Source organism: Aegilops tauschii, chromosome 1 (assembly GCF_002575655.3).
Source record: "Aegilops tauschii subsp. strangulata cultivar AL8/78 chromosome 1, Aet v6.0, whole genome shotgun sequence".
Lineage (NCBI taxonomy): Eukaryota > Viridiplantae > Streptophyta > Magnoliopsida > Poales > Poaceae > Aegilops > Aegilops tauschii.
In genome coordinates this window covers 210,484,566-210,504,542 of record NC_053035.3, presented here as the reverse complement: position 1 = coordinate 210,504,542, position 19,977 = coordinate 210,484,566, and the positions used below count along the sequence as shown (strand labels likewise).

General features: G+C 47.5%; 2 protein-coding genes across 2 annotated transcripts; one reads left to right on the top strand and one right to left on the bottom strand.

The window, feature by feature from the left end:
* Positions 1-1,826: 1,826 nt before the first annotated feature.
* On the top strand, positions 1,827-3,701 carry LOC109768910 (uncharacterized). The gene is made up of 3 exons (XM_045231905.2): positions 1,827-1,856; positions 1,996-2,323; positions 2,406-3,701. The coding sequence occupies exons 1-3, from the start codon at positions 1,827-1,829 to the stop codon at positions 3,011-3,013; spliced, it is 966 nt and encodes a 321-aa protein (XP_045087840.1). The 3' UTR covers positions 3,014-3,701.
* On the bottom strand, positions 3,393-5,897 carry LOC120974971 (uncharacterized). The gene has a single exon (XM_040401680.3). The coding sequence runs from the start codon at positions 5,677-5,679 to the stop codon at positions 5,065-5,067; it is 615 nt and encodes a 204-aa protein (XP_040257614.1). The 5' UTR covers positions 5,680-5,897; the 3' UTR covers positions 3,393-5,064.
* Positions 5,898-19,977: the final 14,080 nt, after the last annotated feature.

Genomic DNA, 19,977 nt, shown 5'->3' with positions numbered 1-19,977 from the left:
CGCACCGGACCGGGAAAAACGACCCAACACACGCCGAGCAACTCTCTCGACCACCCAGCTCCCAGCCATCATGGAATGACCCACGCTCGCAGCACGCCGAGCCGGGCGGACATGGACAAGCGCACGCGACAATGCTCGTAGGGGCGATGGAAAACCCCGCAGGAAGGTGGCCTCGGTCGCGTGTGTGGCCCACGGGTCATTGTTCCCAAACAGGTCGGGTGCGGGCCGGCCGCAGAGGTCGGATGACGTGGAGCGCCAGGGAAGCATCGCGAGGAGCCACGCGCGGAACGGACAGCGCAGAGTGCTAGGGAGGCATCGGCGAGAGCCGCGAGCAGAACGGACGGCCGGAGGCACTCCTGCGCGGTGAACCCTCCAGAAGGCGAGTACTCCGACATCATAATAAGAACAACGTGACACTAAAGACGTGTTCGGAATCTATCTAGCTTCTTAAAACTTCATAAATCTAGCTTCTAGAGCTAGCTTCTCACTTCACCTGGCAATTCCGACGCGTCCGGCACGCTTGACAGCTTCTCCCAACACTTGTACAGTACCATCACCAGCCATAGGGAAGATGCAAAGGCGAGCTCACCTTGGGTTGGGGCGAGGGCGAGGAGGCTGGCTCAGAGGACGATATGGTGAGCACCGGCATCAATGGCGTCAAGGTGGGCGTCTCCTGCCGGTGGGGTTGCTGCTCCTGGCTGGCAGCGCTGGAAAGTGCTCCTTCGGGACGGGATCCGGCGGGAATGGGGCTGGAATGGTCGGATCTATCGGCGGAGAGGCTCGCCGGCAGGCGAAGGGGTGGAATCGGGTGTGGCGGCGGCGACTGGCGGCGCTGGGTCGGTCATGAGCAGAAGAGATGTCGAGGGAGAGAGGGGAACATGCGTCGGGGCTGAGCCGTGCGAATCGTTTTTTCGACTTGGCGGTGGCATCCCCTTGTAATTATGCTGAACTCCTCACTTCTCGTTTTCCTGGAGCTGTGATTTTGGTGCTTGGTGTTTTTACATTGAACTCCGGCTATGCTTCTCGAAGCTAGCTTCTTCGAGCTTTTTCGTTGGGCTCAGCTCCGCTCCAGCTTTTTGTGAAGCGTGGAGCGGGAGGACATCTGAGCATTTTTTTCTTGTGGGAGAAAAACTTCCAATTTATTCATCAACGCGACACTAAGTATTTCTTTTTTCAAGGAAAACTTTCAATCTATTCATCAACGCGACAGTATTCAGACAACATATTTTACCCTTCCAATCAAAGTTTTCATGCAACTCATGACTATTTAATACTACCTCTGATTCCTACAAAATAAGTCTTATATTTTGAAGCAGAGGTAATAGCGTGTATCGATAAGGCTATTGAGGCAAACAGAGTAGTGATCTAACGACGAAACGGTGAACATTGGTCATAGATTTCATACAACAAGAGAGCTCAAAGAAACATGACCAATGCGGCAATGCCAATTAAAGAAAATATTTACCTAATACCCAAGCCTCTATGTCCGGCAAGGTTTTCGCTCCAAGATTCATACACTTGGTTGAAAATGACCCATGATGAATTGTGGTTGTGGCACGTGCTATTTTTTTGGTACACGGTGGTGTACAAAGGCCTTGTGGATTCAGGTTTTTGATTCAAATTTTTTGAACGGGCGTGCCCATCGCTTTTCGTTGGTTTAGCGTTTTTGTACTGCATGTGGGGTAGGTTGATGTGTTCGGTGTTCTTGCGTGTTTCTTTTGCGTCACTGTCACGTTAATTTGTGCGCTGACACATCTTTCTGCTTCGATGCTTCTACGTATTTCAATTGGTCATGAGTTTGTGTCCCGGCCGCTGTTGCCCAATCGATGCGTCGCTTTCTGTTCCTGTCGCTGTTGGTCAGTCGTCATGTCGCTTTCTGTTTATCATCAGTACCGCTTTGGTCGCGCTTTTCCAGAGTGTGCTGATCTTCTTCCGGCGGTGCTGATTTTCCTGTGTTTTCTAGAGTCGTCCTGTGTGTTATGGGGCTATAAATAGGCTGCTTCTTCTCTTGTGGTAGGCGGCATTGGCGACGCTGTCACCGCGCACCTCGCATCCCTCGGCGCTCGCATCGTTGTCGGCTACATCGGCGACTCGGCACCCGCGGAGCAGCTGGTCGCATCCCTGAACGCGGCCGCGGGCAGCTCGGGGCCACGCGCGGTCGCCGTGTGCGCGGACGTGTCGGACCCCGTGCAGGTGGAGCGTCTGTTCGACGCGGCGCAGGCGGCGTTCGGGCGCGACCTCCACATCGTGGTGACGGCCGCCGGGTTCCAGGACGCAGCGTACCCGGCCATTCGATGCTCGATGGTTGCTTCTTCATCCAGTCGTAATGGTTTCTTCTCCAATTCTTCACTTTCCCCTCTGATTCAATTCACGCCTCGCCCGTGACCGTAGTCACAGACTCACAGGCCACGACTTACACCAGCAGCAAGTCGCCGGGAGCGACAGCAGGATGGGCCCGGGTGGCGGCCAAGCAGCCAGAGTTGTTGCACGGAAGACCGCCTTGCCGGTGGAGCTCACCAGCTCCGTCATGGAGCTTGGCGGCGTCGGAGGCCCGTTCAGCAATGTCGGCCTTCTCGAGCTCCTGCTGGTCGCCTCGACGCCCGAGGGCGCTGCCTCCACCCGCCGGCGCGGTGGGTCGAGCTCCAGGAGAGGGCGTCCGCTGGATCCACCTCGACCTCCCCTCACCGTGCAGCTTGGCGGAGGAACTGCGCTAATCTTCTTCTTGATGCACGTGGGCAGCGTGTTCATACATGTCCGTCAGTCCGCCGGTGAGCATATTTGCCTTGCAGTTCCTAAACGCACTATTTTTTGTAGTTTCTATAGGCAATTACGGCCGGCTCGCTCGCTCCGCCATAGGGCGCGCGCCGTAGTTCGTCACCCATGCTATCTGCTCTGCAGCCGCTGCCCCGCTGGGAATCTCTTTTCTTCAGTTCTCCGTTTTTATCTGCTGGCAGCCGGTGGCGCCGAGGCTGTGCTCGACATAATAATGCTGCTGAAGACGGACACAACATGAAACTGGATGGACACAACATGAATGCGCATGTACCAGCAAATTCAGTTGGTGGATGACAAGTTCTGTTGATAGCTGTCATAATGCAATCCAGCCGTTTTTGTTTCTGATTGTTTGTCTTTTGAGTCATTCTAATCCTTGGTTCTGTTTCTTTTTTGTGGACTTTTTGAGAGTTTTTTTACTGCCCACATTAGTGAATATCAAATGGACACATGGTATTACTGGGTACCAGTAGCTTGTGTGCGTTGTATTTTCCTTTCCGATTTGGCTATTTGGTCAAACACATGTTCTGTCCCCTTGCATTTTTCTAGGGTAGCCCCCTTGCATTGACCGGTGAATTGTATGGATGCAACGGTGGGATTTATTTGACTACGTGCATGCATTTTCTTTTTTTGCCATGCGTCTGATCCTCTTTGGTAGTTTCTCTTTGGAAGACTCGGGATGCATATCTTAATCTCACTTAACCATGTCCAGCTCCAACAAATTTGCCCAAGCACAACACTATCGCAGTAGGGAGCCCCAATGGGATGTTATAGACCGTCGACTTAGTATCATGACAAAAAAAATTATCTTTTTTATTCATGTAATGTGCTGTATGTACCTAACCGGATAAATTCATGTTCTGTTTTACTAGGCATGATTTATCCATCAGTGTAATGTTTACATGTCTACATAGTGTACTTCATTGTTATTCTCTTCCAAAGAACATCACTTTTTTCTTTACATCACACCTATGTTCTATATTAAAATAATTCACTAGCAAGTTCAACTATCTATAAATAAGTACCGTCATTTTTGGTACTCCCTGTAAAAATTGTTACCTCCATTTACATTCTTATGACACTAAAAAAAAGAGGCGACTTGGTTGTAAGTTTTCCCAAATTACACAACAGAAAACACCCTTACTATTAAAATGTTCCAACCTTTCTAGCCAACATCTTTTCTGACAATTTAGACTCTATGCGACATTTTAAACTTTAGCCTTTTTTCGGCCCATATAAAAAAACAAGCACTGGATATTTTAAAAAAAGAATGTACCTTCTAGAGCAGATACTACAAGAACCGGGCCAAAAAATAGTGTACACACATACAGTGTCGACGGGGCGCGGCGTGCCGCCGCGCGGGTATGGCTAGTGTCTGCTAGAAATGACTCCACTTCGTCAAGAGAACAGGGAATTTTTAAAGAGCAAGACTACATTGAGATAAACAGGCCCGTAGAAACATGGGGAATAATTCAAAAACTTGACATAATGGGACTTCATCATGAAAACAACAATCAGCCAGAAGCCTGTCTGTGAAGAAAGTTTTGTTTTCCACTTGATTATATATGGCAACGTTTTGCCTTTGAACCTCCTGTTCCAGTACGCGGAATGTGCACTTGAGAAGACCTTTATTTTCTTCTTTAGTTCCTGGAATGAGTCTGGTATATAGTGGTACTCACGAAACATGAGCCCCCTCGCCCACTCCATATGATTGCAATACGTGAGAAGATGATCAGCAATGGTGAAAGGTCGCACAGACGGGCGAGTCTTCTCCTTCATGTCGTGTATCTGGCACGTCGCCGCCAGGTCCTCGGACAACCCACTCGACAGAGACTGCATCACAGCGGGGCTGCTTGGCAGAGAGAAATAAACCGAATTGCTGCAGAGAGATGGCAAGCTCATGGTCGGGACACACAGGCATCTGTCAGTGTTGAGAAACAAAGCCCGGCTACCAAGATTGCAGATGGGCAGCAGCTTCTGGCGCCAGATGTCCACCTCGAAGATCCTGAAGGCATACTTTGGGCATGCCCTGTCATCGTTTCCATGCTGCAGCACGAGCATCATCCGCCCAGCAACCTCCAGGAGGTACTCGCGGCATATCGACGGGTCGGCTAGCGAAGAGTAGGCCATGGAGATTTTGCGTGGAGGGTACACCATTACTATCTCCTCCCTCCACTTGGTGATGGCGAAGAGCAGGCCTTGGAAGGGCAAGAAGTTCTGAAGCTCCACCATGCCATGGTGAATGACCTCCCACCTCAGCCGGCCTGGCTGTGTCCAGAGCACCATGGGTCTCTAAGGGAAACGGGCCACCACTGAAAAGGGGGCCGTAGGTGAAGAGCAGACGAAGGCGCTCATGCTGAACACAGCTTCTCGGTCCTTAATCGCACTGCGGAAGGCAGGGGCGAGGGGCGGGAGTTGGACCGTGGCGAGGGTGAAGGGGTGGACCACGCGGACGGCGGTGGTGCGCTTGTGCAGCAGGATGACGAGGCCGTCGGTGAAGCCGACGACCCTGTGGCACCGGAGGTCGGGGAGGCGGACGCGCAGGCGCCGCGCCGTGCGCGTGTTGAACAAGGTGATCTCGCCGGCACCGTCCAGGGGCGCCCCGTCTCCGTCGCAGAGCGCGATCCAGCCGTGCGGGCGGGGCTCCGGTTTGCTCAGGGCGAGGATGCCCAGGTCGGACGTGCTGGCGCGCCAGCCCGAGCAGACGGCGCGGAAGGTGAGGTAGTCCACCACGTCCTCGGCCAGCAACTGCCCGGAGACGAGGCCTGCGATGTCGGTCGGGAGAGAGGCCCAGCCGCTGGCCTCCTGCGCCGGTTCAGGGGCCCGCCGGCGCTTGCTGCCGGTGGGTGGGCGACCGGACGCACCTTTGCGCTTCCGCCCCGCCGTCGCGGCCCCGGACGGACACATTTTCGGAAGAAAACTTTCTCCCACACCCGCACGGATCTTATCGATCAGGCGCAGGACGAACAACAACAAAACGGGACAAGAGGCTCCTTTTATACTCCTTTGGAAAAACGAAATTATAGGATGTTTTAGGGAGAATTTTTGTTTTCCGAATAAGGGAAAGATCGTACCGCCTCGCCCTGTTGTTTCCGCGTAAAACACCCTTTCCCTTCCAATGTATCTCGACCCGATCAACACGTCCTGTTTTTTAGTCTGTCGGACCAAACGTCGTCTGTACCGTTGATTGCAGGCACGAATCATAAAAGCAAAGGAAATCAGCCACGTCAGCGTTTTCTTTGTTCGGAAAAGCACCGTGTTGTCCCGAACGTCTTCCTCCTCGCCAAAGCCGCACCTTATAGCAACTCCAACACGGCGACCTATTTTATCCGCGCGCGTTCGTTTGGACCGGCGCGGACAGAAAAGTCGGCCCAACGCGCCGACCCAAACGGACGCGTGTTCGTTTTTCGTCCGCCTGCGGACACACTCCCGGCCCGTTTGTAAGCCTCATTTGCGTCGGCACGGCACAAAACGGACGCGCGCGGCGCGTACTCCTCCCCCTGGCCCGCTAGTTGGTGGCACATTGGCCATCCTCTCCCATTTCAATAGCAAACCCTCGCCCGCCTCCTTCGTCAACGCCGTTGTCGCCTATTTTCCGGTGCCTCTGCCAGCTGTCGGTGCCGCAACATCCCCCCACCCCCCTCCAACGCCGCCACCTCCCACGTCGCTGCCACCGCCGTCTCGCCGCCGGGGCACCGAAAGCTTCCCACCCCCACCTCCCCGACACAACCACGACCGGGAAGCCGCCTCGCCGCCCTGCCAGCTCCTTCGTCCTGACACCGGCACGCTCGTCGGACATCGGCACGCCAGCTGGTCCGAGGGCGGCGCGACTCCCTTCGCTTGCCGGCTCCTTTGTCGACGCCCGCAAGCTGTTCGATAGTTTGCCAAGGTACAAAATGGACTCGCCGACGAGTTCTTTTTCCATAATTTCCTTTGCGACTCCGACGATTCCTCATCCGATGAGGAGGAGGAGATCTTGGTTGCCGTGTTGGTCCATCACCACCTCAATAGCCAATGGCCCTTGTTCCGTGGCTCCATTCTGGGACATCTTTCGGCGCTGAATCACAACCGAGAGAGTGGACATTTCCTTTTTTGGAAGGACTACTTCGACACAACGAACCCGCTGTTCAAACATCAGAAATTCCGGCGCCGTTTCCGTATGAGTAGGCATCTTTTCAACCGTATTAGAGAGGGGGTGGTTGGATACGATGACTATTTCGAGTGCAAAGAGGATGCCCTTGAAAGATTGGCTTCTCCTCTTATCAGAAATGCACTACAGCCGCCCGCATGCTTGCATACGGAGTGCCCGGTGATCTCATTAACGAGTATGTCCGTATGAGTGAGTCTACATGCCTAGACTCCATATACATGTTCTGCAAGGCTGTGATTGTTGTGTTTGGCCCTGAGTACTTGAGAGAGCCGACTCCTCAAGATACAGCTCGCTTGTTGGCGATGAATGCCAGCAGGGGCTTCCCAGGGATGCTTGATAGCATAGACTGCATGCACTGGGAGTGGAAGAACTGCCCTTCTGCTTGGCAAGGGCAATATAAGGGCCATGTCAGGGCTTGCACTGTCATACTTGAGGCCGTGTCATCACAAGATCTCTCGATCTGGCACTCTTTCTTCGGCATGGCCGGATCACACAATGATATCAACGTGCTTCAACGCTCGCCGGTATTTGCAAGGCTTGCCGAAGGCAACAGTCCACCGGTGAATGTTACCATCAACGGCCACAACCTAGGTGACGGTATCTATCCTCAGTGGACCACTATTGTGAAGACAATCCCCAACCCTGTCGGAGAGAAGAGGAAAAGATTCGTCCAAGAGCAAGAGAGTGCTAGGAAGGATGTCGAGCGTGCCTTTGGTGTTTTTCAATCTCGATGGGGCATCGTTCGATATCCTGCTAGGACTTTGAGCACGAAGAAGTTGTGGAAGGTGATGACTGCTTGTGTGATCATGCATAATATGATCGTAGAAGATGAGCGTCTGGAACGTATCTACGATCAAGGGTTTCAGTTTCAGGGTGAGAATGTTGTGCCTGAGCATGAAGGAGCGGCAACGTTTGAGCAGTTCACCCAATTTCATCATGAAATGCGTGATTGAGAAACTCACATGCAACTGCAAAATGATTTGGTCGAGCATATGTGGGCTCATGTTGGCAACCGATAGATGTATCCCTTTTATTTAGCTTGTAAAACTATGTGAGAACAATTTTAACTTATATTCGGGCTTGTAAAACTATGCTTTATATTTGGTTGTGAAAACTATGCTTCCTTGTGAAACTATATGTTTGCTTGTGAAATATGCAAAGTGTTCATTGAAAATGAAGGCCAGCCGGCCACGTCGGCAAATATGGGTCGGCGCATTGGGCGCACTGCCGACCCAAATCAAAAAGAGGATGGACACTGAGCGGGCGGCCGACCCAAACGTACAAAAAGCAGACAAATACACCGTCCGTTTGGGTCGCCGCCATGGAGTTGCTCTTATCCCTTCTTCTGTCCACACCGTCCCTTCACTCTCTCCCATTCCCCACCGCCCAGCCTCTGCACCCACTGCCGCCTCGTCGCCCTGACCACTCTGGTGATGTGCTCTCGCACCATTCCCGGCGACGCGCCCCCTCAAGACCCGTACGAGGCGGCCCACTCCACCCCGGCAACACGGTCTGGTCCACCCCTACATTGACGGCGATCTCAACAGCGGCGCCGAGGCCAGCTAGTCTCAGGAAGTGATGTGCGGTGGCGCGGCGGTTTCTAGGCCTCGTTGCGACGTGCGGCCAGTCGGCCAGAGGGGCTCGCGCTCGACGGGCGTCGGGTGGCTAGTGCGTGGGGCTCGCAGAAGCGCGTGGTGGCCACGGTGAGCGTGCTCCTAGCAGTGGTTGGCAGCAGCTCACGGAATCGTCAGCTCCAGCGTGGAGGTCGACCATATGTAGTTGTGGTGATGAGCGCCCGCACCTTAGAGCATCTCCAGTTGTTCGCCCCCCAGGGGCTTGAAATAGCACCGCCCTGGGGGCGCGCCAGCTGAAAAATCGGCGTGGGGGAGATTGGTTCCCAGCTGCCGCCTCCAGACGCCGATTTCGGCCCACTTTCGGCGCACATTGGCCCACTTTTCAGCCCATTTTCGGCGCAAATTGGCCCACTATCGGCGTAAATTGGCCAATTTCGGCCCATATTCAGCGTGCTTCGACACAAACTGAACAGAAGCTATTTTTATCACATAGTTCATCACAGAAAATCAATAGAAATCAAATAGTTCAATACAAATTATATATTTCAACAAATAGTTCAACAAATAAAAACTCATATTTCATCACACGTCGAGCTAGGCGTTGCCCTTGAGCCTCCATAGGTGCTCCACCAGATCTTGCTGCAGTTGTTGATGCACCAGTGGGTCTCGGATCCCCTGACGCATATTGAGGAAGGCAGTCCAAGTTGCCGGTAGGTGGTGATCAACTTGGGCAAGAGGACCCTGTCTATAATATGGTTTAGTGTCAAACACTGTCTCTTCCTGCTCGCTCTCAATGATCATGTTGTGCAAGATGACATAGCAAGTCATGATCTCCCACATTTGATCTTTCGACCAGGTTTGAGCGGGGTACCGGACAACAACAAATCGAGATTGGAGCACACCAAATGCCCGCTCGACATCCTTCCTGCAAGCCTCCTAAACCTTCACAAAGTGGGAGTTCTTGCCTCCTGGCACAGGGTTTGAGATAGTCTTCACAAATGTGGACCATCGCGGATAGATGCCATCTGCTAGGTAGTATCCCTTGTTGTAGTGTCGCCCATTGACCTCGAAGTTCACCGAAGGAGAATGGCCCTCAACAAGCTTGCCAAAGACAGGGGAGCACTGCAGCACGTTGATGTCATTGTGAGTTCCTGGCATAACAAAGAAGGAGTGCCAAATCCAGAGGTCGTGTGTGGCCACTGCCTCAAGTACCACACTACAACCGCCTTTCGTGCCTTTGTACATCCCCTGCCAAGCAAATGGACAGTTTTTCCATTTCCAATGCATGCAGTCGATGCTTCCAAGCATCCCAGGAAATCCTCTTGCTGCATTTTGTGCTAGGATCCGAGCAGTGTCTTCAGCATTGGGTGATCGCAAGTATTGTGGTCCAAACACTGCCACCACTGTCCTGCAGAACTTGTAGAAACACTCAATGGTCGTGGACTCAGGCATGCGTCCATAGTCTTCGAGTGAATCACCGGGAGCTCTGTATGCAAGCATCCTCATAGCTGTCGTGCACTTCTGTAGTGCGGTGAATCCAAGTGTGCCGGTGCAATCCTTCTTGCACTTGAAGTAGCCGTCGAACTTCCGGATGGAATTCACAATCATGAAGAAGAGCTTTCGGCTCATCCTCGGTATTTCCCCAAAGAGGAAGGGATGATGCAGCACAAGAACGGTAGGTATTTCCCTCAGTGATGAGACCAAGGTTATCGAACCAGTAGGAGAACCACACAACACCACGTAAACAGCTCCTGCACACAAAGAACAAACACTTGCACCCGACGTAAGAGAGGGGTTGCCAATCTCTCACGGGTAAAAACATAGGTAAAATTGTAGTAGATTGGATAAATAGATCTCACGAGAACGTGGGATAAAATAAAAAACAATAAATTGCAGCAAGGTATTTTTGTATTTTTGGATTAATAGATCTGAAAATAAAAACAGATCGCGAAGGCAAATATAATAAAGAAGAGACCCGGGGGCCGTAGATTTCACTAGTGGCTTCTCTCGAGAAAAATAGCATACGGTGGGTAAAAAAATTACTGTTGGGCAATTGATAAACTTCAAATAATCATGACGATATCCAGGCAATCATCATTATATAGGCATCACATCCAAGATTAGTAGACCGACTCCTGCCTGCATCTACTACTATTACTCCACACATCGACCGCTATCCAGCATGCAACTAGTGAATTAAGTTCATGGAGAAACAGAGTAATGCAATAAGAACGATGACATGATGTAGATAAGATCTATTTATGTAGAAATAGACCCCATCTTCTTATCCTTAATAGCAACGATACATACGTGTCGGTTCCCTTCTGTCACTGGGATGAAGCACCGTAAGATCGAACCCATCACAAAGCACCTCTTGCCATTGCAAGATAATTTGATCAAGTTGGCCAAACAAAACCCAAATATCGAAGAAGAAATACGAGGCTATAAGCAATCATGCATATAAGAGATCAAAGAAGACTCAAATAACTTTCATGGATAAAAACATAGATCTGATCATAAACTCGAAGTTCATCGGATCCCAACAAACACACCGCAAAAAGAGTTACATCAAATAGATCTCCAAGAGACCATTGTATTGAGAATCAAAAGAGAGAGAGGAAGCCATGTAGCTACTAACTACGGACATGTAGGTCTACAATGAACTACTCACGCATCATTGGAGAGGCACCAATGAGGAAGATGAACCCCTCCGTGATGGTGTCTAGATTGGATCTGGTGGTTCTGGAACTTGCGGCGGCTGGAATTGATTTCGTCGACTCCCCTAGGGTTTCTAGAATATTGGGGTATTTATAGAGCAAAGAGGAGGTGTGGGAGGCCACCGAGGTGGGCACAACCCACCTGGGCGCGCCAGGCGCACCTTGGTGGGTTGTGCTCCCCTCGGAGCACCCCTCTGGTACTTCTTCGGCCCATCTGGTGTCTTCTGGTCCAGAAAAAATCCACAAAAAGTTTCGCTGCATTTGGACTCCGTTTGGTATTGATTTCCTGCGATGTAAAAAACAAGCAGAAAACAACTGGCACTGGGCACTAAGTTAATAGGCTAGTACCAAAAAATGATATAAAATGATTGTAAAACATCCAAGAATGATAATATAACAGCATGGAACAATAAAAAATTATAGATACGTTGGAGAAGTATCAGCATCCCCAAGCTTAATTCCTGCTCGTCCTCAAGTAGGTAAATGATAAAAACAGAATTTTTGATGTGGAATGCTGCCTAACATGTTGATCACGTATTCTTTTCTTTATAGCATGGACATTTGGACTTTTATATGGTTCACAGCAATAGTCTAGTTTTGACATGAGGACTTTAATACTCAAGCATATCAACAAGCAACCATGTCTTTCAAAATATCAACACTAAAGCAAGTTATCCCTAGCCCATCATGCTCAATCATTGGTCCATTCATGAAACACACTCGCATATTAGCTACACCCAATGCTCAAGTACGATCATAGTGCCCCTTAGTTGGTGCTTTATAAGATAAGATGGAGACTCAAGTAAAAATAAAAATTGCATAAAGTAAAAGAAAGTCCCTTCTCGGAGGGAAGTAGTGATTTGTAGAGGTGCCAGAGCTCAAAGCAAAAAATATAGAGATAAAAACATTTTGGGAGGCATGTTTTCCTGTCAACGAAAACGACCGAGTAGTTCCCAATACTTTCCATGCTAGATATATCATAGGCGGTTCCCAAACAGAAAATAAAGTTTATTCCTTTTCTCAACCATACTTTCACTTTCCATGGCCAGCCGTATCCACGGGTGCCTTTGATGACCCACAAGTATAGGGGATCTATCGTAGTCCTTTCGGATAAGTAAGAGTGTCGAACCCAACAAGGAGAAGAAGGAAGACAAGCGGTCTTCAGCAAGGTATTCTCTGCAAGCACTGAAATTATCGGTAACAGATAGTTTTGTGATGAGATAAATCATAACGGGTAACAAGTAATAAAAGTAAACAAGGTGCATCAAGGTGGTCCAATCCTTTTTGTAGCAAAGGACAAGCCTGGACGAACTCTTATATAAAGCAAAGCACTCCCGAGGACACATGGGAATTGTTGTCAAGTTAGTTTTCATCATGCTCATATGATTCGCGTTCGTTACTTTGATAATTTGATATGTGGATGGACCGGTGCTTGGGTGCTGCCCTCCCTTGGACAAGCCTCCCACTTATGATTAACCCCTCTCGCAAGCATCCTCAACAAAGAAAGAAGAATTAATGTAAACCTAACCATAGCATGAAACATATGGATCCAAATCAGCCCCTTACGAAGCAACGCATAAACTAGGGTTTAAGCTTCTGTCACTCTAGCAACCCATCATCTACTTATTACTTCCCAATGCCTTCTCCTAGGCCCAAATAATGGTGAGGTGTCATGTAGTCGACGTTCACATAACACCACTAGAGAGAGACAACATACATCCCATCAAAATATCGAACGAATACCAAATTCACATGATTACGTATAACAAGACTTCTCCCATCATAAAATAAGAGAGAAAAGGCATAACTATTGTGATATAATGTGTAACAACAGCCCATAATGCAATAAATATCAATATAAAAGCATGATGCAAAATGGACGTATCAACTCCCCCAAGCTTAGACCTCGCTTGTCCTCAAGTGAAAGCCGAAATAAAAAAATATGTCCACATGTTTAGAGATAGAGGAGTCGATAAAATAAAATACGGACATGAGGGCATCATGATTATCTTTAGAACAGCAACATATAATGCCATATAATTTCTTATGCTAAAGTAACAATTTGTTCACAAGGTAGAGTATGACTCAGAAACTTCATTAAAAACTAACAAACTATGATCTCAGTCATTGAAGCAACTGCAATTTATCATAACATCGGAAAGAGTCAATTCAAGAGCTTTTCAGCAAGTCCACATACTCAACTATCATTTAATCTTTCACAGTTTCTAACACTCATGTGATACTTATGGGTACAAAGTTTCAATCGGACACAGAGAAAGATAGGGGCTTATAGTTTCGCCTCCCAACCTTTTTACCTCAAGGGTAATGTCAACAGTAATACTTTATGATAACCTACATCCGAGTAGATATATATATATATATATATATATATATATATATATATATATATATATATATATATATATATATATATGGATCTCTCCAACACATAGTGCTTGCCAGAGGAAAAAGTGTAAAAAGGAAAGGTGATGATCACCATGACTCTTGTATAAGGGTAGGCGATAAAAGTAAAAGATAGGCCATCCGCAGAGGGAAGCAGAGGTTGTGATGCGCTTTTATGGTTGGATGCACAAAATCTTAATGCAAAAGAACGTCACTTTATATTGCCGCTTGTGATAAGGACCTTTAGTATGCAGTCCGTCGCTTTTATTTCTTCCATATCACAAGTTCGTAGAAAGCTTATTTTCTTAACATTAATAGATCATACATATTTAGAGAGCAATATTGCTTGCACCGATGACAACTTACTTGAAGGATCTTACTCAATCCGTAGGTAGGTATGGTGGACTCTCATGGCGAAACTGGGTTAAGGGATGTTTGGAAGCACAAGTAGTATCTCTACTTGATGCAAAGAATTTGGCTAGCATGAGCGGGAAAGGCAAGCTCAACATGTTGGATGATCCATGACAATATAACTTCTATTCGGATATAAGAAAACATAACCCATTATGTTGTATTCCTTGTCCAACATCAACCTTTTTTCCATGACATATTTCAATGAGTGCTCACAATTACAAAAGATGTCCAAGATAGTGTATTTATATGTGAAGCCTCTCTTTCTTTATTACTTCCTATTAATTGCAACAATGACCAAAACTATGTTTGTCAACTCTCAACAAATTTTATTCATCATACTCTTTATATGTGAAGTCATTACTCTCCATAAGATCAACATATGATCTTTTTATTTCTTTTTGTTCTTTCTTTAATTTTATACCCTCAAGATCATAGCAAGAAAGTAAAGGCCCTCAACTCAAAACTACTCTTTATTATATATAACTCACAGACTCGATTACATAGATAGAGATCGAAACAAAACTCAAAGCTAGATCATACTAAAAACTTTATTCTACTAGATCAAGATATAACCAAAAGGATCGAACTAAAAAAACGATAAAGATAAAGGTGTGATGGTGATACGATACCGGGGCACCTCCCCCAAGCTTGGCAATTGGCAAGGGGAGTGCCCATACCCATGTATTTATGTCTCTTTCTTTGGAGGTGGTGATGATGGAGTTGTTGATGAATCCGTTAGCTTCATTAATGCACCTTTCAGAACTTGCAGTTCTTGGAGCACACGTTGGAGCATATTTGCATTCTTCTGAATTTCCTCCATAGGATGCTTGTTTTCAGGCCCCCAAGAACTATTCCCTGCATTGCTTTCACTTGGATGGGATATGTCCCAATTGGAGGGTATATGTGTACGAGGGGTGTTCTCCACTCCGTAATTATGAACCAAATTATGAAAGTTGTTCCAATGTAACTTGTGTAAGGGTCTCCTAGGGGGAAGCCCTTCCCGAACCTCTTGGTCTTCATGGTTGTTTGTGGTTCCTCTTGCTTGATGGGGACTTGGAAAAGTGGAGATGCCCGCCAGAGTACCCCTTTCCGTTGCCGGAGGTTGTTCCTCAAGCGAATCCCCTTCATCCTCCTCCATCGTGGCTCCCTCGACATCCACCCACCTAAGTTCCATCTGCATCAACCAAGCATCGCCGTCCGCGTTGTTGGAGGAGGAGGACGACATAATGCCTGGCCTTGGAAACACTGGCAGAAAACAACTCAAAACAAAAACAGGGGATTTTGCCGTGGTACGGTGGTCAAAACCTTCGGGAGATTATATAATGAATTTTTACCAACCAAAAGAAGTATCGTGCAAGAAAACGGACCCCGGAGGGCACACGAGGTGACCACAAGGACAGGGGCACGCCCAGGGGGGTAGGGCGCGCCCTCCACCCTTGTGGTGGCCTCGTGCCTCTTTCGGACTACTTTTATTTTTCCTAATTTTTTAAATATTCCAAAACGGAGAAAAAATGCTACTGGAAATGTTTTGGAGTCGGTTTACTTACCGTACCACATACCTATCACTATAGGAATCAGGAACTTTGCCGTCAGCCATGGCGGACGGCAAAGGCACACATGGTGGACGACAAAGACCTTTGTCGTCAACCAGCTGACGACAACACGTCCGGCCGAACAGGCTGCGGCAAAGGCTTCTTTGCCATGAGCTGGCGGATGGCAAAGATACAAAGGTCTTTGCCGTCCGCCAGCCGACGACAAAGAGCCTGGATGGCGCACATGTCAGCTTAGGTCCGTTAAGGGGTTAACGGCATTGATTGCCGTCGGCTAGCGGACGACAAAGACCTTTGTATCTTTGCCGCCCGCCAGCTAACGACAAATAGCATTGAATCATTGCCGTTGGGCGGCCAACGGCCAAGCGTGCCACGTGGCAGCACCTGGGGGCTGGCCTATTTGGTAGCTTTGCCGTCAGCTGGCTGACGACAAATATTAAACGTTCTTTGCTGTCCGCTGGCCGACGACAAAGCAACAAAATAGTCAGCCTACTGCGCCAGGTTGCGCAGGTAGTTGACACGTGGCATGTTTGCCGTCCTCTAGCGGATGGCAAAGCTCTTTGCCGTCCGCTAGCTGACGGCAAAGAGTCTATATAGCCCCTGTTTTTTCTTGAAACCATTCAATTTTACAGAATTTCACAAATATATACACACACACACATATGAAAATACTTTCGACAAGCATACCAACACATATGCATACCAAATCATATCCCTGCCATATGGATATGATCATCCAACACATATACATAGCAAATGGTTTCATCCAACACATATACATAGCCAACATATCCAACAACAAGCATACAATGGTTTCATCCATACATACATATATAGGAAGCAAGTTTGACATTGTTCGTCGTACAAAATCAAAACAAGTAGGAAGCATAAAGAGAAGAGTGGACTCCGTCAACGCAAGCTTCCTCATCTAAAGCAAATCTGGAAATTGGGAAAGAAGCAAGTTAGAAGAAGAAGACTATCTAGGAAAAGAAGAAGAAGAAGAAGAAGAAGAAGAAGAAAAAGAGGAAGAAAAGGAAGAAGAAGAAGAAGACGAAGATTTTTTCTTCTCTTTCTTTTTCTAAGTGTAGGTCTAACTTAGGTAGTTATGCCATTTAGGAGGAAAGTAAGCTAAGTATGCATTTGTTAAGCAAAACACTAGAGAAAACTTACCCTCATCACAACAAATGTGATGAAGATCGCAACTTAGGTAAAGATTGATCCAACGGCATAATGATACCAAGCCTCATTATCAATGGCATATTTTCTAATCTTCTTAAGCTTCAGGCGCATTCCATCCATCTTCAAGCGCATTGCATTCATCTTCATCTTGTGATCATCGACGACATCAACAACATACAACTCCAATGTCATCTTCTCTTCTTCATTTCTTTTAATTTTTTCTTTCAAATACTCATTTTCTTTTTCAACTAAATTTAACTTCTCGACAAGAGGGCCGGTTTCAAATTCTGGTTCACATACCTCCTAGATTAAAATATCTCTATGTCAACTTGATGGCCATAATTGTCATAAATGAGAAATGCAACAAATAGTTATGAAAGAGAATCTACCACATCTGAATCATAAAGCGGGCGAGGGCCGACGGGACGGACATCAAGACCATGGCACTATGTATAAGAAACAATCATACAAAGTAAGAAAAATATACAAGTAACTATATAAATCATACAATCATACAAGTAACTATATAAATCAAGTACAACATAAAAATTGAATACCTAGTCATAATCTCGTTCAATAAATGCTTCAGGATCAATAAATGCATCATCATCATCACTATCAGTAATGATGCGCTCATCATCATCATTAATAAATGCATCATCATCATGTGAAAGGCCACCTCTACGTAATCTGTCAAGCATTGGCAGGTCATCCGCAGCAGTAACCTCTTCTAGTTCAGGCTCTTCTTGTTCTGGCTGAGGGGTGAAGTCGGGTTCACTGTCGCTGTCTACTTCAATGTTCTAGGGTGAAGTAGAGCAGTTCTTGAAACGTTTTTTGGAAAGACGTGTTTCTTGGAAGAATTCTCCTTCATATGTGTCTGGGTTAATGTGGTCTAACCTTTGAGATTAGGATCACTTTGACAGGACCATGGTAGATAGAGAACTTGGGTCGCCTGTTGAGCCATAATATAGACATCGGGAACATCCAAATGGGTGCTTTGATTGATTTCCACTAGCCCTATATGTTCATGAGTCCTTCTAGTCTCCTTCGGTTGGAACCAATAACATTTGAAGACTACGATGTTTGGTGGGTTTGCACCATAGAATTGAAGTTCATAAATTGTTTCAACTCTTCCATAATACTCGGTATCTCCTTCGCCGATAGCAGAGACACAACAATTCGTAGACTTTCGGTCATCCATAGATGGCTCTTTGCCATAGGTACGAAAGCGATACCCGTTGATGTCGTATTTGTCAAATGAATGGACCTTATAGTCAAAACCATTAGCGACTTGTCTCAATTTGGTGTCCATAAGCTCTGAATTAGCCTACAAGTTTAATATGAAAGGGATTGTTGCATTAGCCACAAATTAGACGGAGAAATGAAATGGTCTAATGGAACTAACTGTTTGTTTGAACCAAGAGATGAAACCGGGATAGCCGCGTCCATGCTTTGCCAGAAGCTCATACTCTTCGACGGAATCCTTTTGGATCACCGCTCCATACGAGAATTTGGCGACGTATCGACTATATCCAATTTATCCAGGAATAGGAGCAGTTCAAAGGAACTAGAAGTTGCGAACAATGTACCGAGAACTTACTCGATGTACGGCCGCATTTCTGTTAGGTTGTTGAAGATATACAACGAAATGGCCTGCCATTCTTCGAAAGCCAACGTTAAGGAATTAGAAGCACCAGCTGGTGCGAGATCCCCTTTGAATAGGCTGAGGTTGGATTGACCCATTTTAGGTTCGTCAGCATTGTACCGAGGCTTCGGATTATGCAAATGACGATTTTTGGCTTCGTAGTGTGCTGTCACGAAGTTTGCCGCCTCCTCAGTAATGAATGCCTCGGCCATCCATGCTTCAATTCTACGTTTATTTTTACATTTTGCTCGAAGTGTCTTCTGCATCCTCTCGGTGGCGTAGCACCAACGATTTTGCACAGGACCCCCAATCTTGCCTCGGTTGGGAGATGCAAAATCAAGTGCTGCATTGGATTAAAGAAGCCTGGCGGAAAGGTCTTCTCTAACTTGCGGATCAACTCCGGCGCCAACTCTTCAATTTCTTCTAGCAGGCCAGGCGATAGTTCTTTCACACAGAGAACACGGAAGAAATAGCTCAGCTCTGCCAATACTAGCCATTCATCCCCAGGGATGAAGCCACGCAACATCACCAGCATTACCCGCTCAATCCATATGTGCCAATCATGACTCTTGAGACCAAATATCTTCAATTTATCAAGACTCGCTCTCCTCTTTAGATTCGCTGCATAGCCATCGGGGAACATCAACTGCTGTTGCACCCACAAGATAATTTCCGTCATAGCTGGCCTTCCAAGATTGAACCATGCCTTTGGCTTCGTCCAGTTCTGCTTTCTTTTCGGTTCTTTCATGTTTTGTAACGGCCTATCACATAGCGCCTCCAGATCGAATCTAGCCTTAGTATTATCCTTTGACTTCCCATCTATGCCGAACAATGTACCAAAAAGTGCCTCGGCCGATATTCTTCTCAGTGTGCATCACGTCGATGTTGTGTGGGCAAAGGAGGTCTTTGAAGTAAGGCAGATTCCACAAGCATGTCTTGTGAGTCCAAGCATGTTTCGAGTTATACCCCTTGAAATACCCTGGACGCTCTGGATCTGGCTCGAGAGCGTTTAACTGATCCAGGGTCTCTTGGCATGTCAATGCAGGTGGTGTAGAGTTTTTGATAACTCTACCTCTGATGAAGTTCTTCTTGTCTTTCCTGAACTTATGGCGAGGATCCAGGAACTGTCTATGCATGTCGAAGCAAGAAAACCTGTGACCGGCCTTAAGCCAACGAAACTCAAGAGCTCCCTTGCATGTGGGGCACGGGAACCTTCCATGCACACACCAGCCAACGAATAGTGCATACGCCGGCAAGTCATGCGTCGAGTACATGTACCAGACACGCATTATGAAGTTCCGTTTGCTAAAGGCGTCGTATGTCTTGAACCCATTATCCCAGGCTTCTTGCAATTCGTCCTTCAGCGGCTGCATGTACACATTCATATTCTTCCCCGGATAGTTGGGCCCTGGAATTATCAACGTCAGGAAAATGTTCTTTCTTTGCATAATCTGTCCGGGGGGAGATTGAGTGGAAAGACAAATACGGGCCAACAACTGTATTGGGCCGCCATCAGACCAAACACACTGAACCCATCCGTGCTGATGCCGACTCGAGGATGCCTCGGATCTGC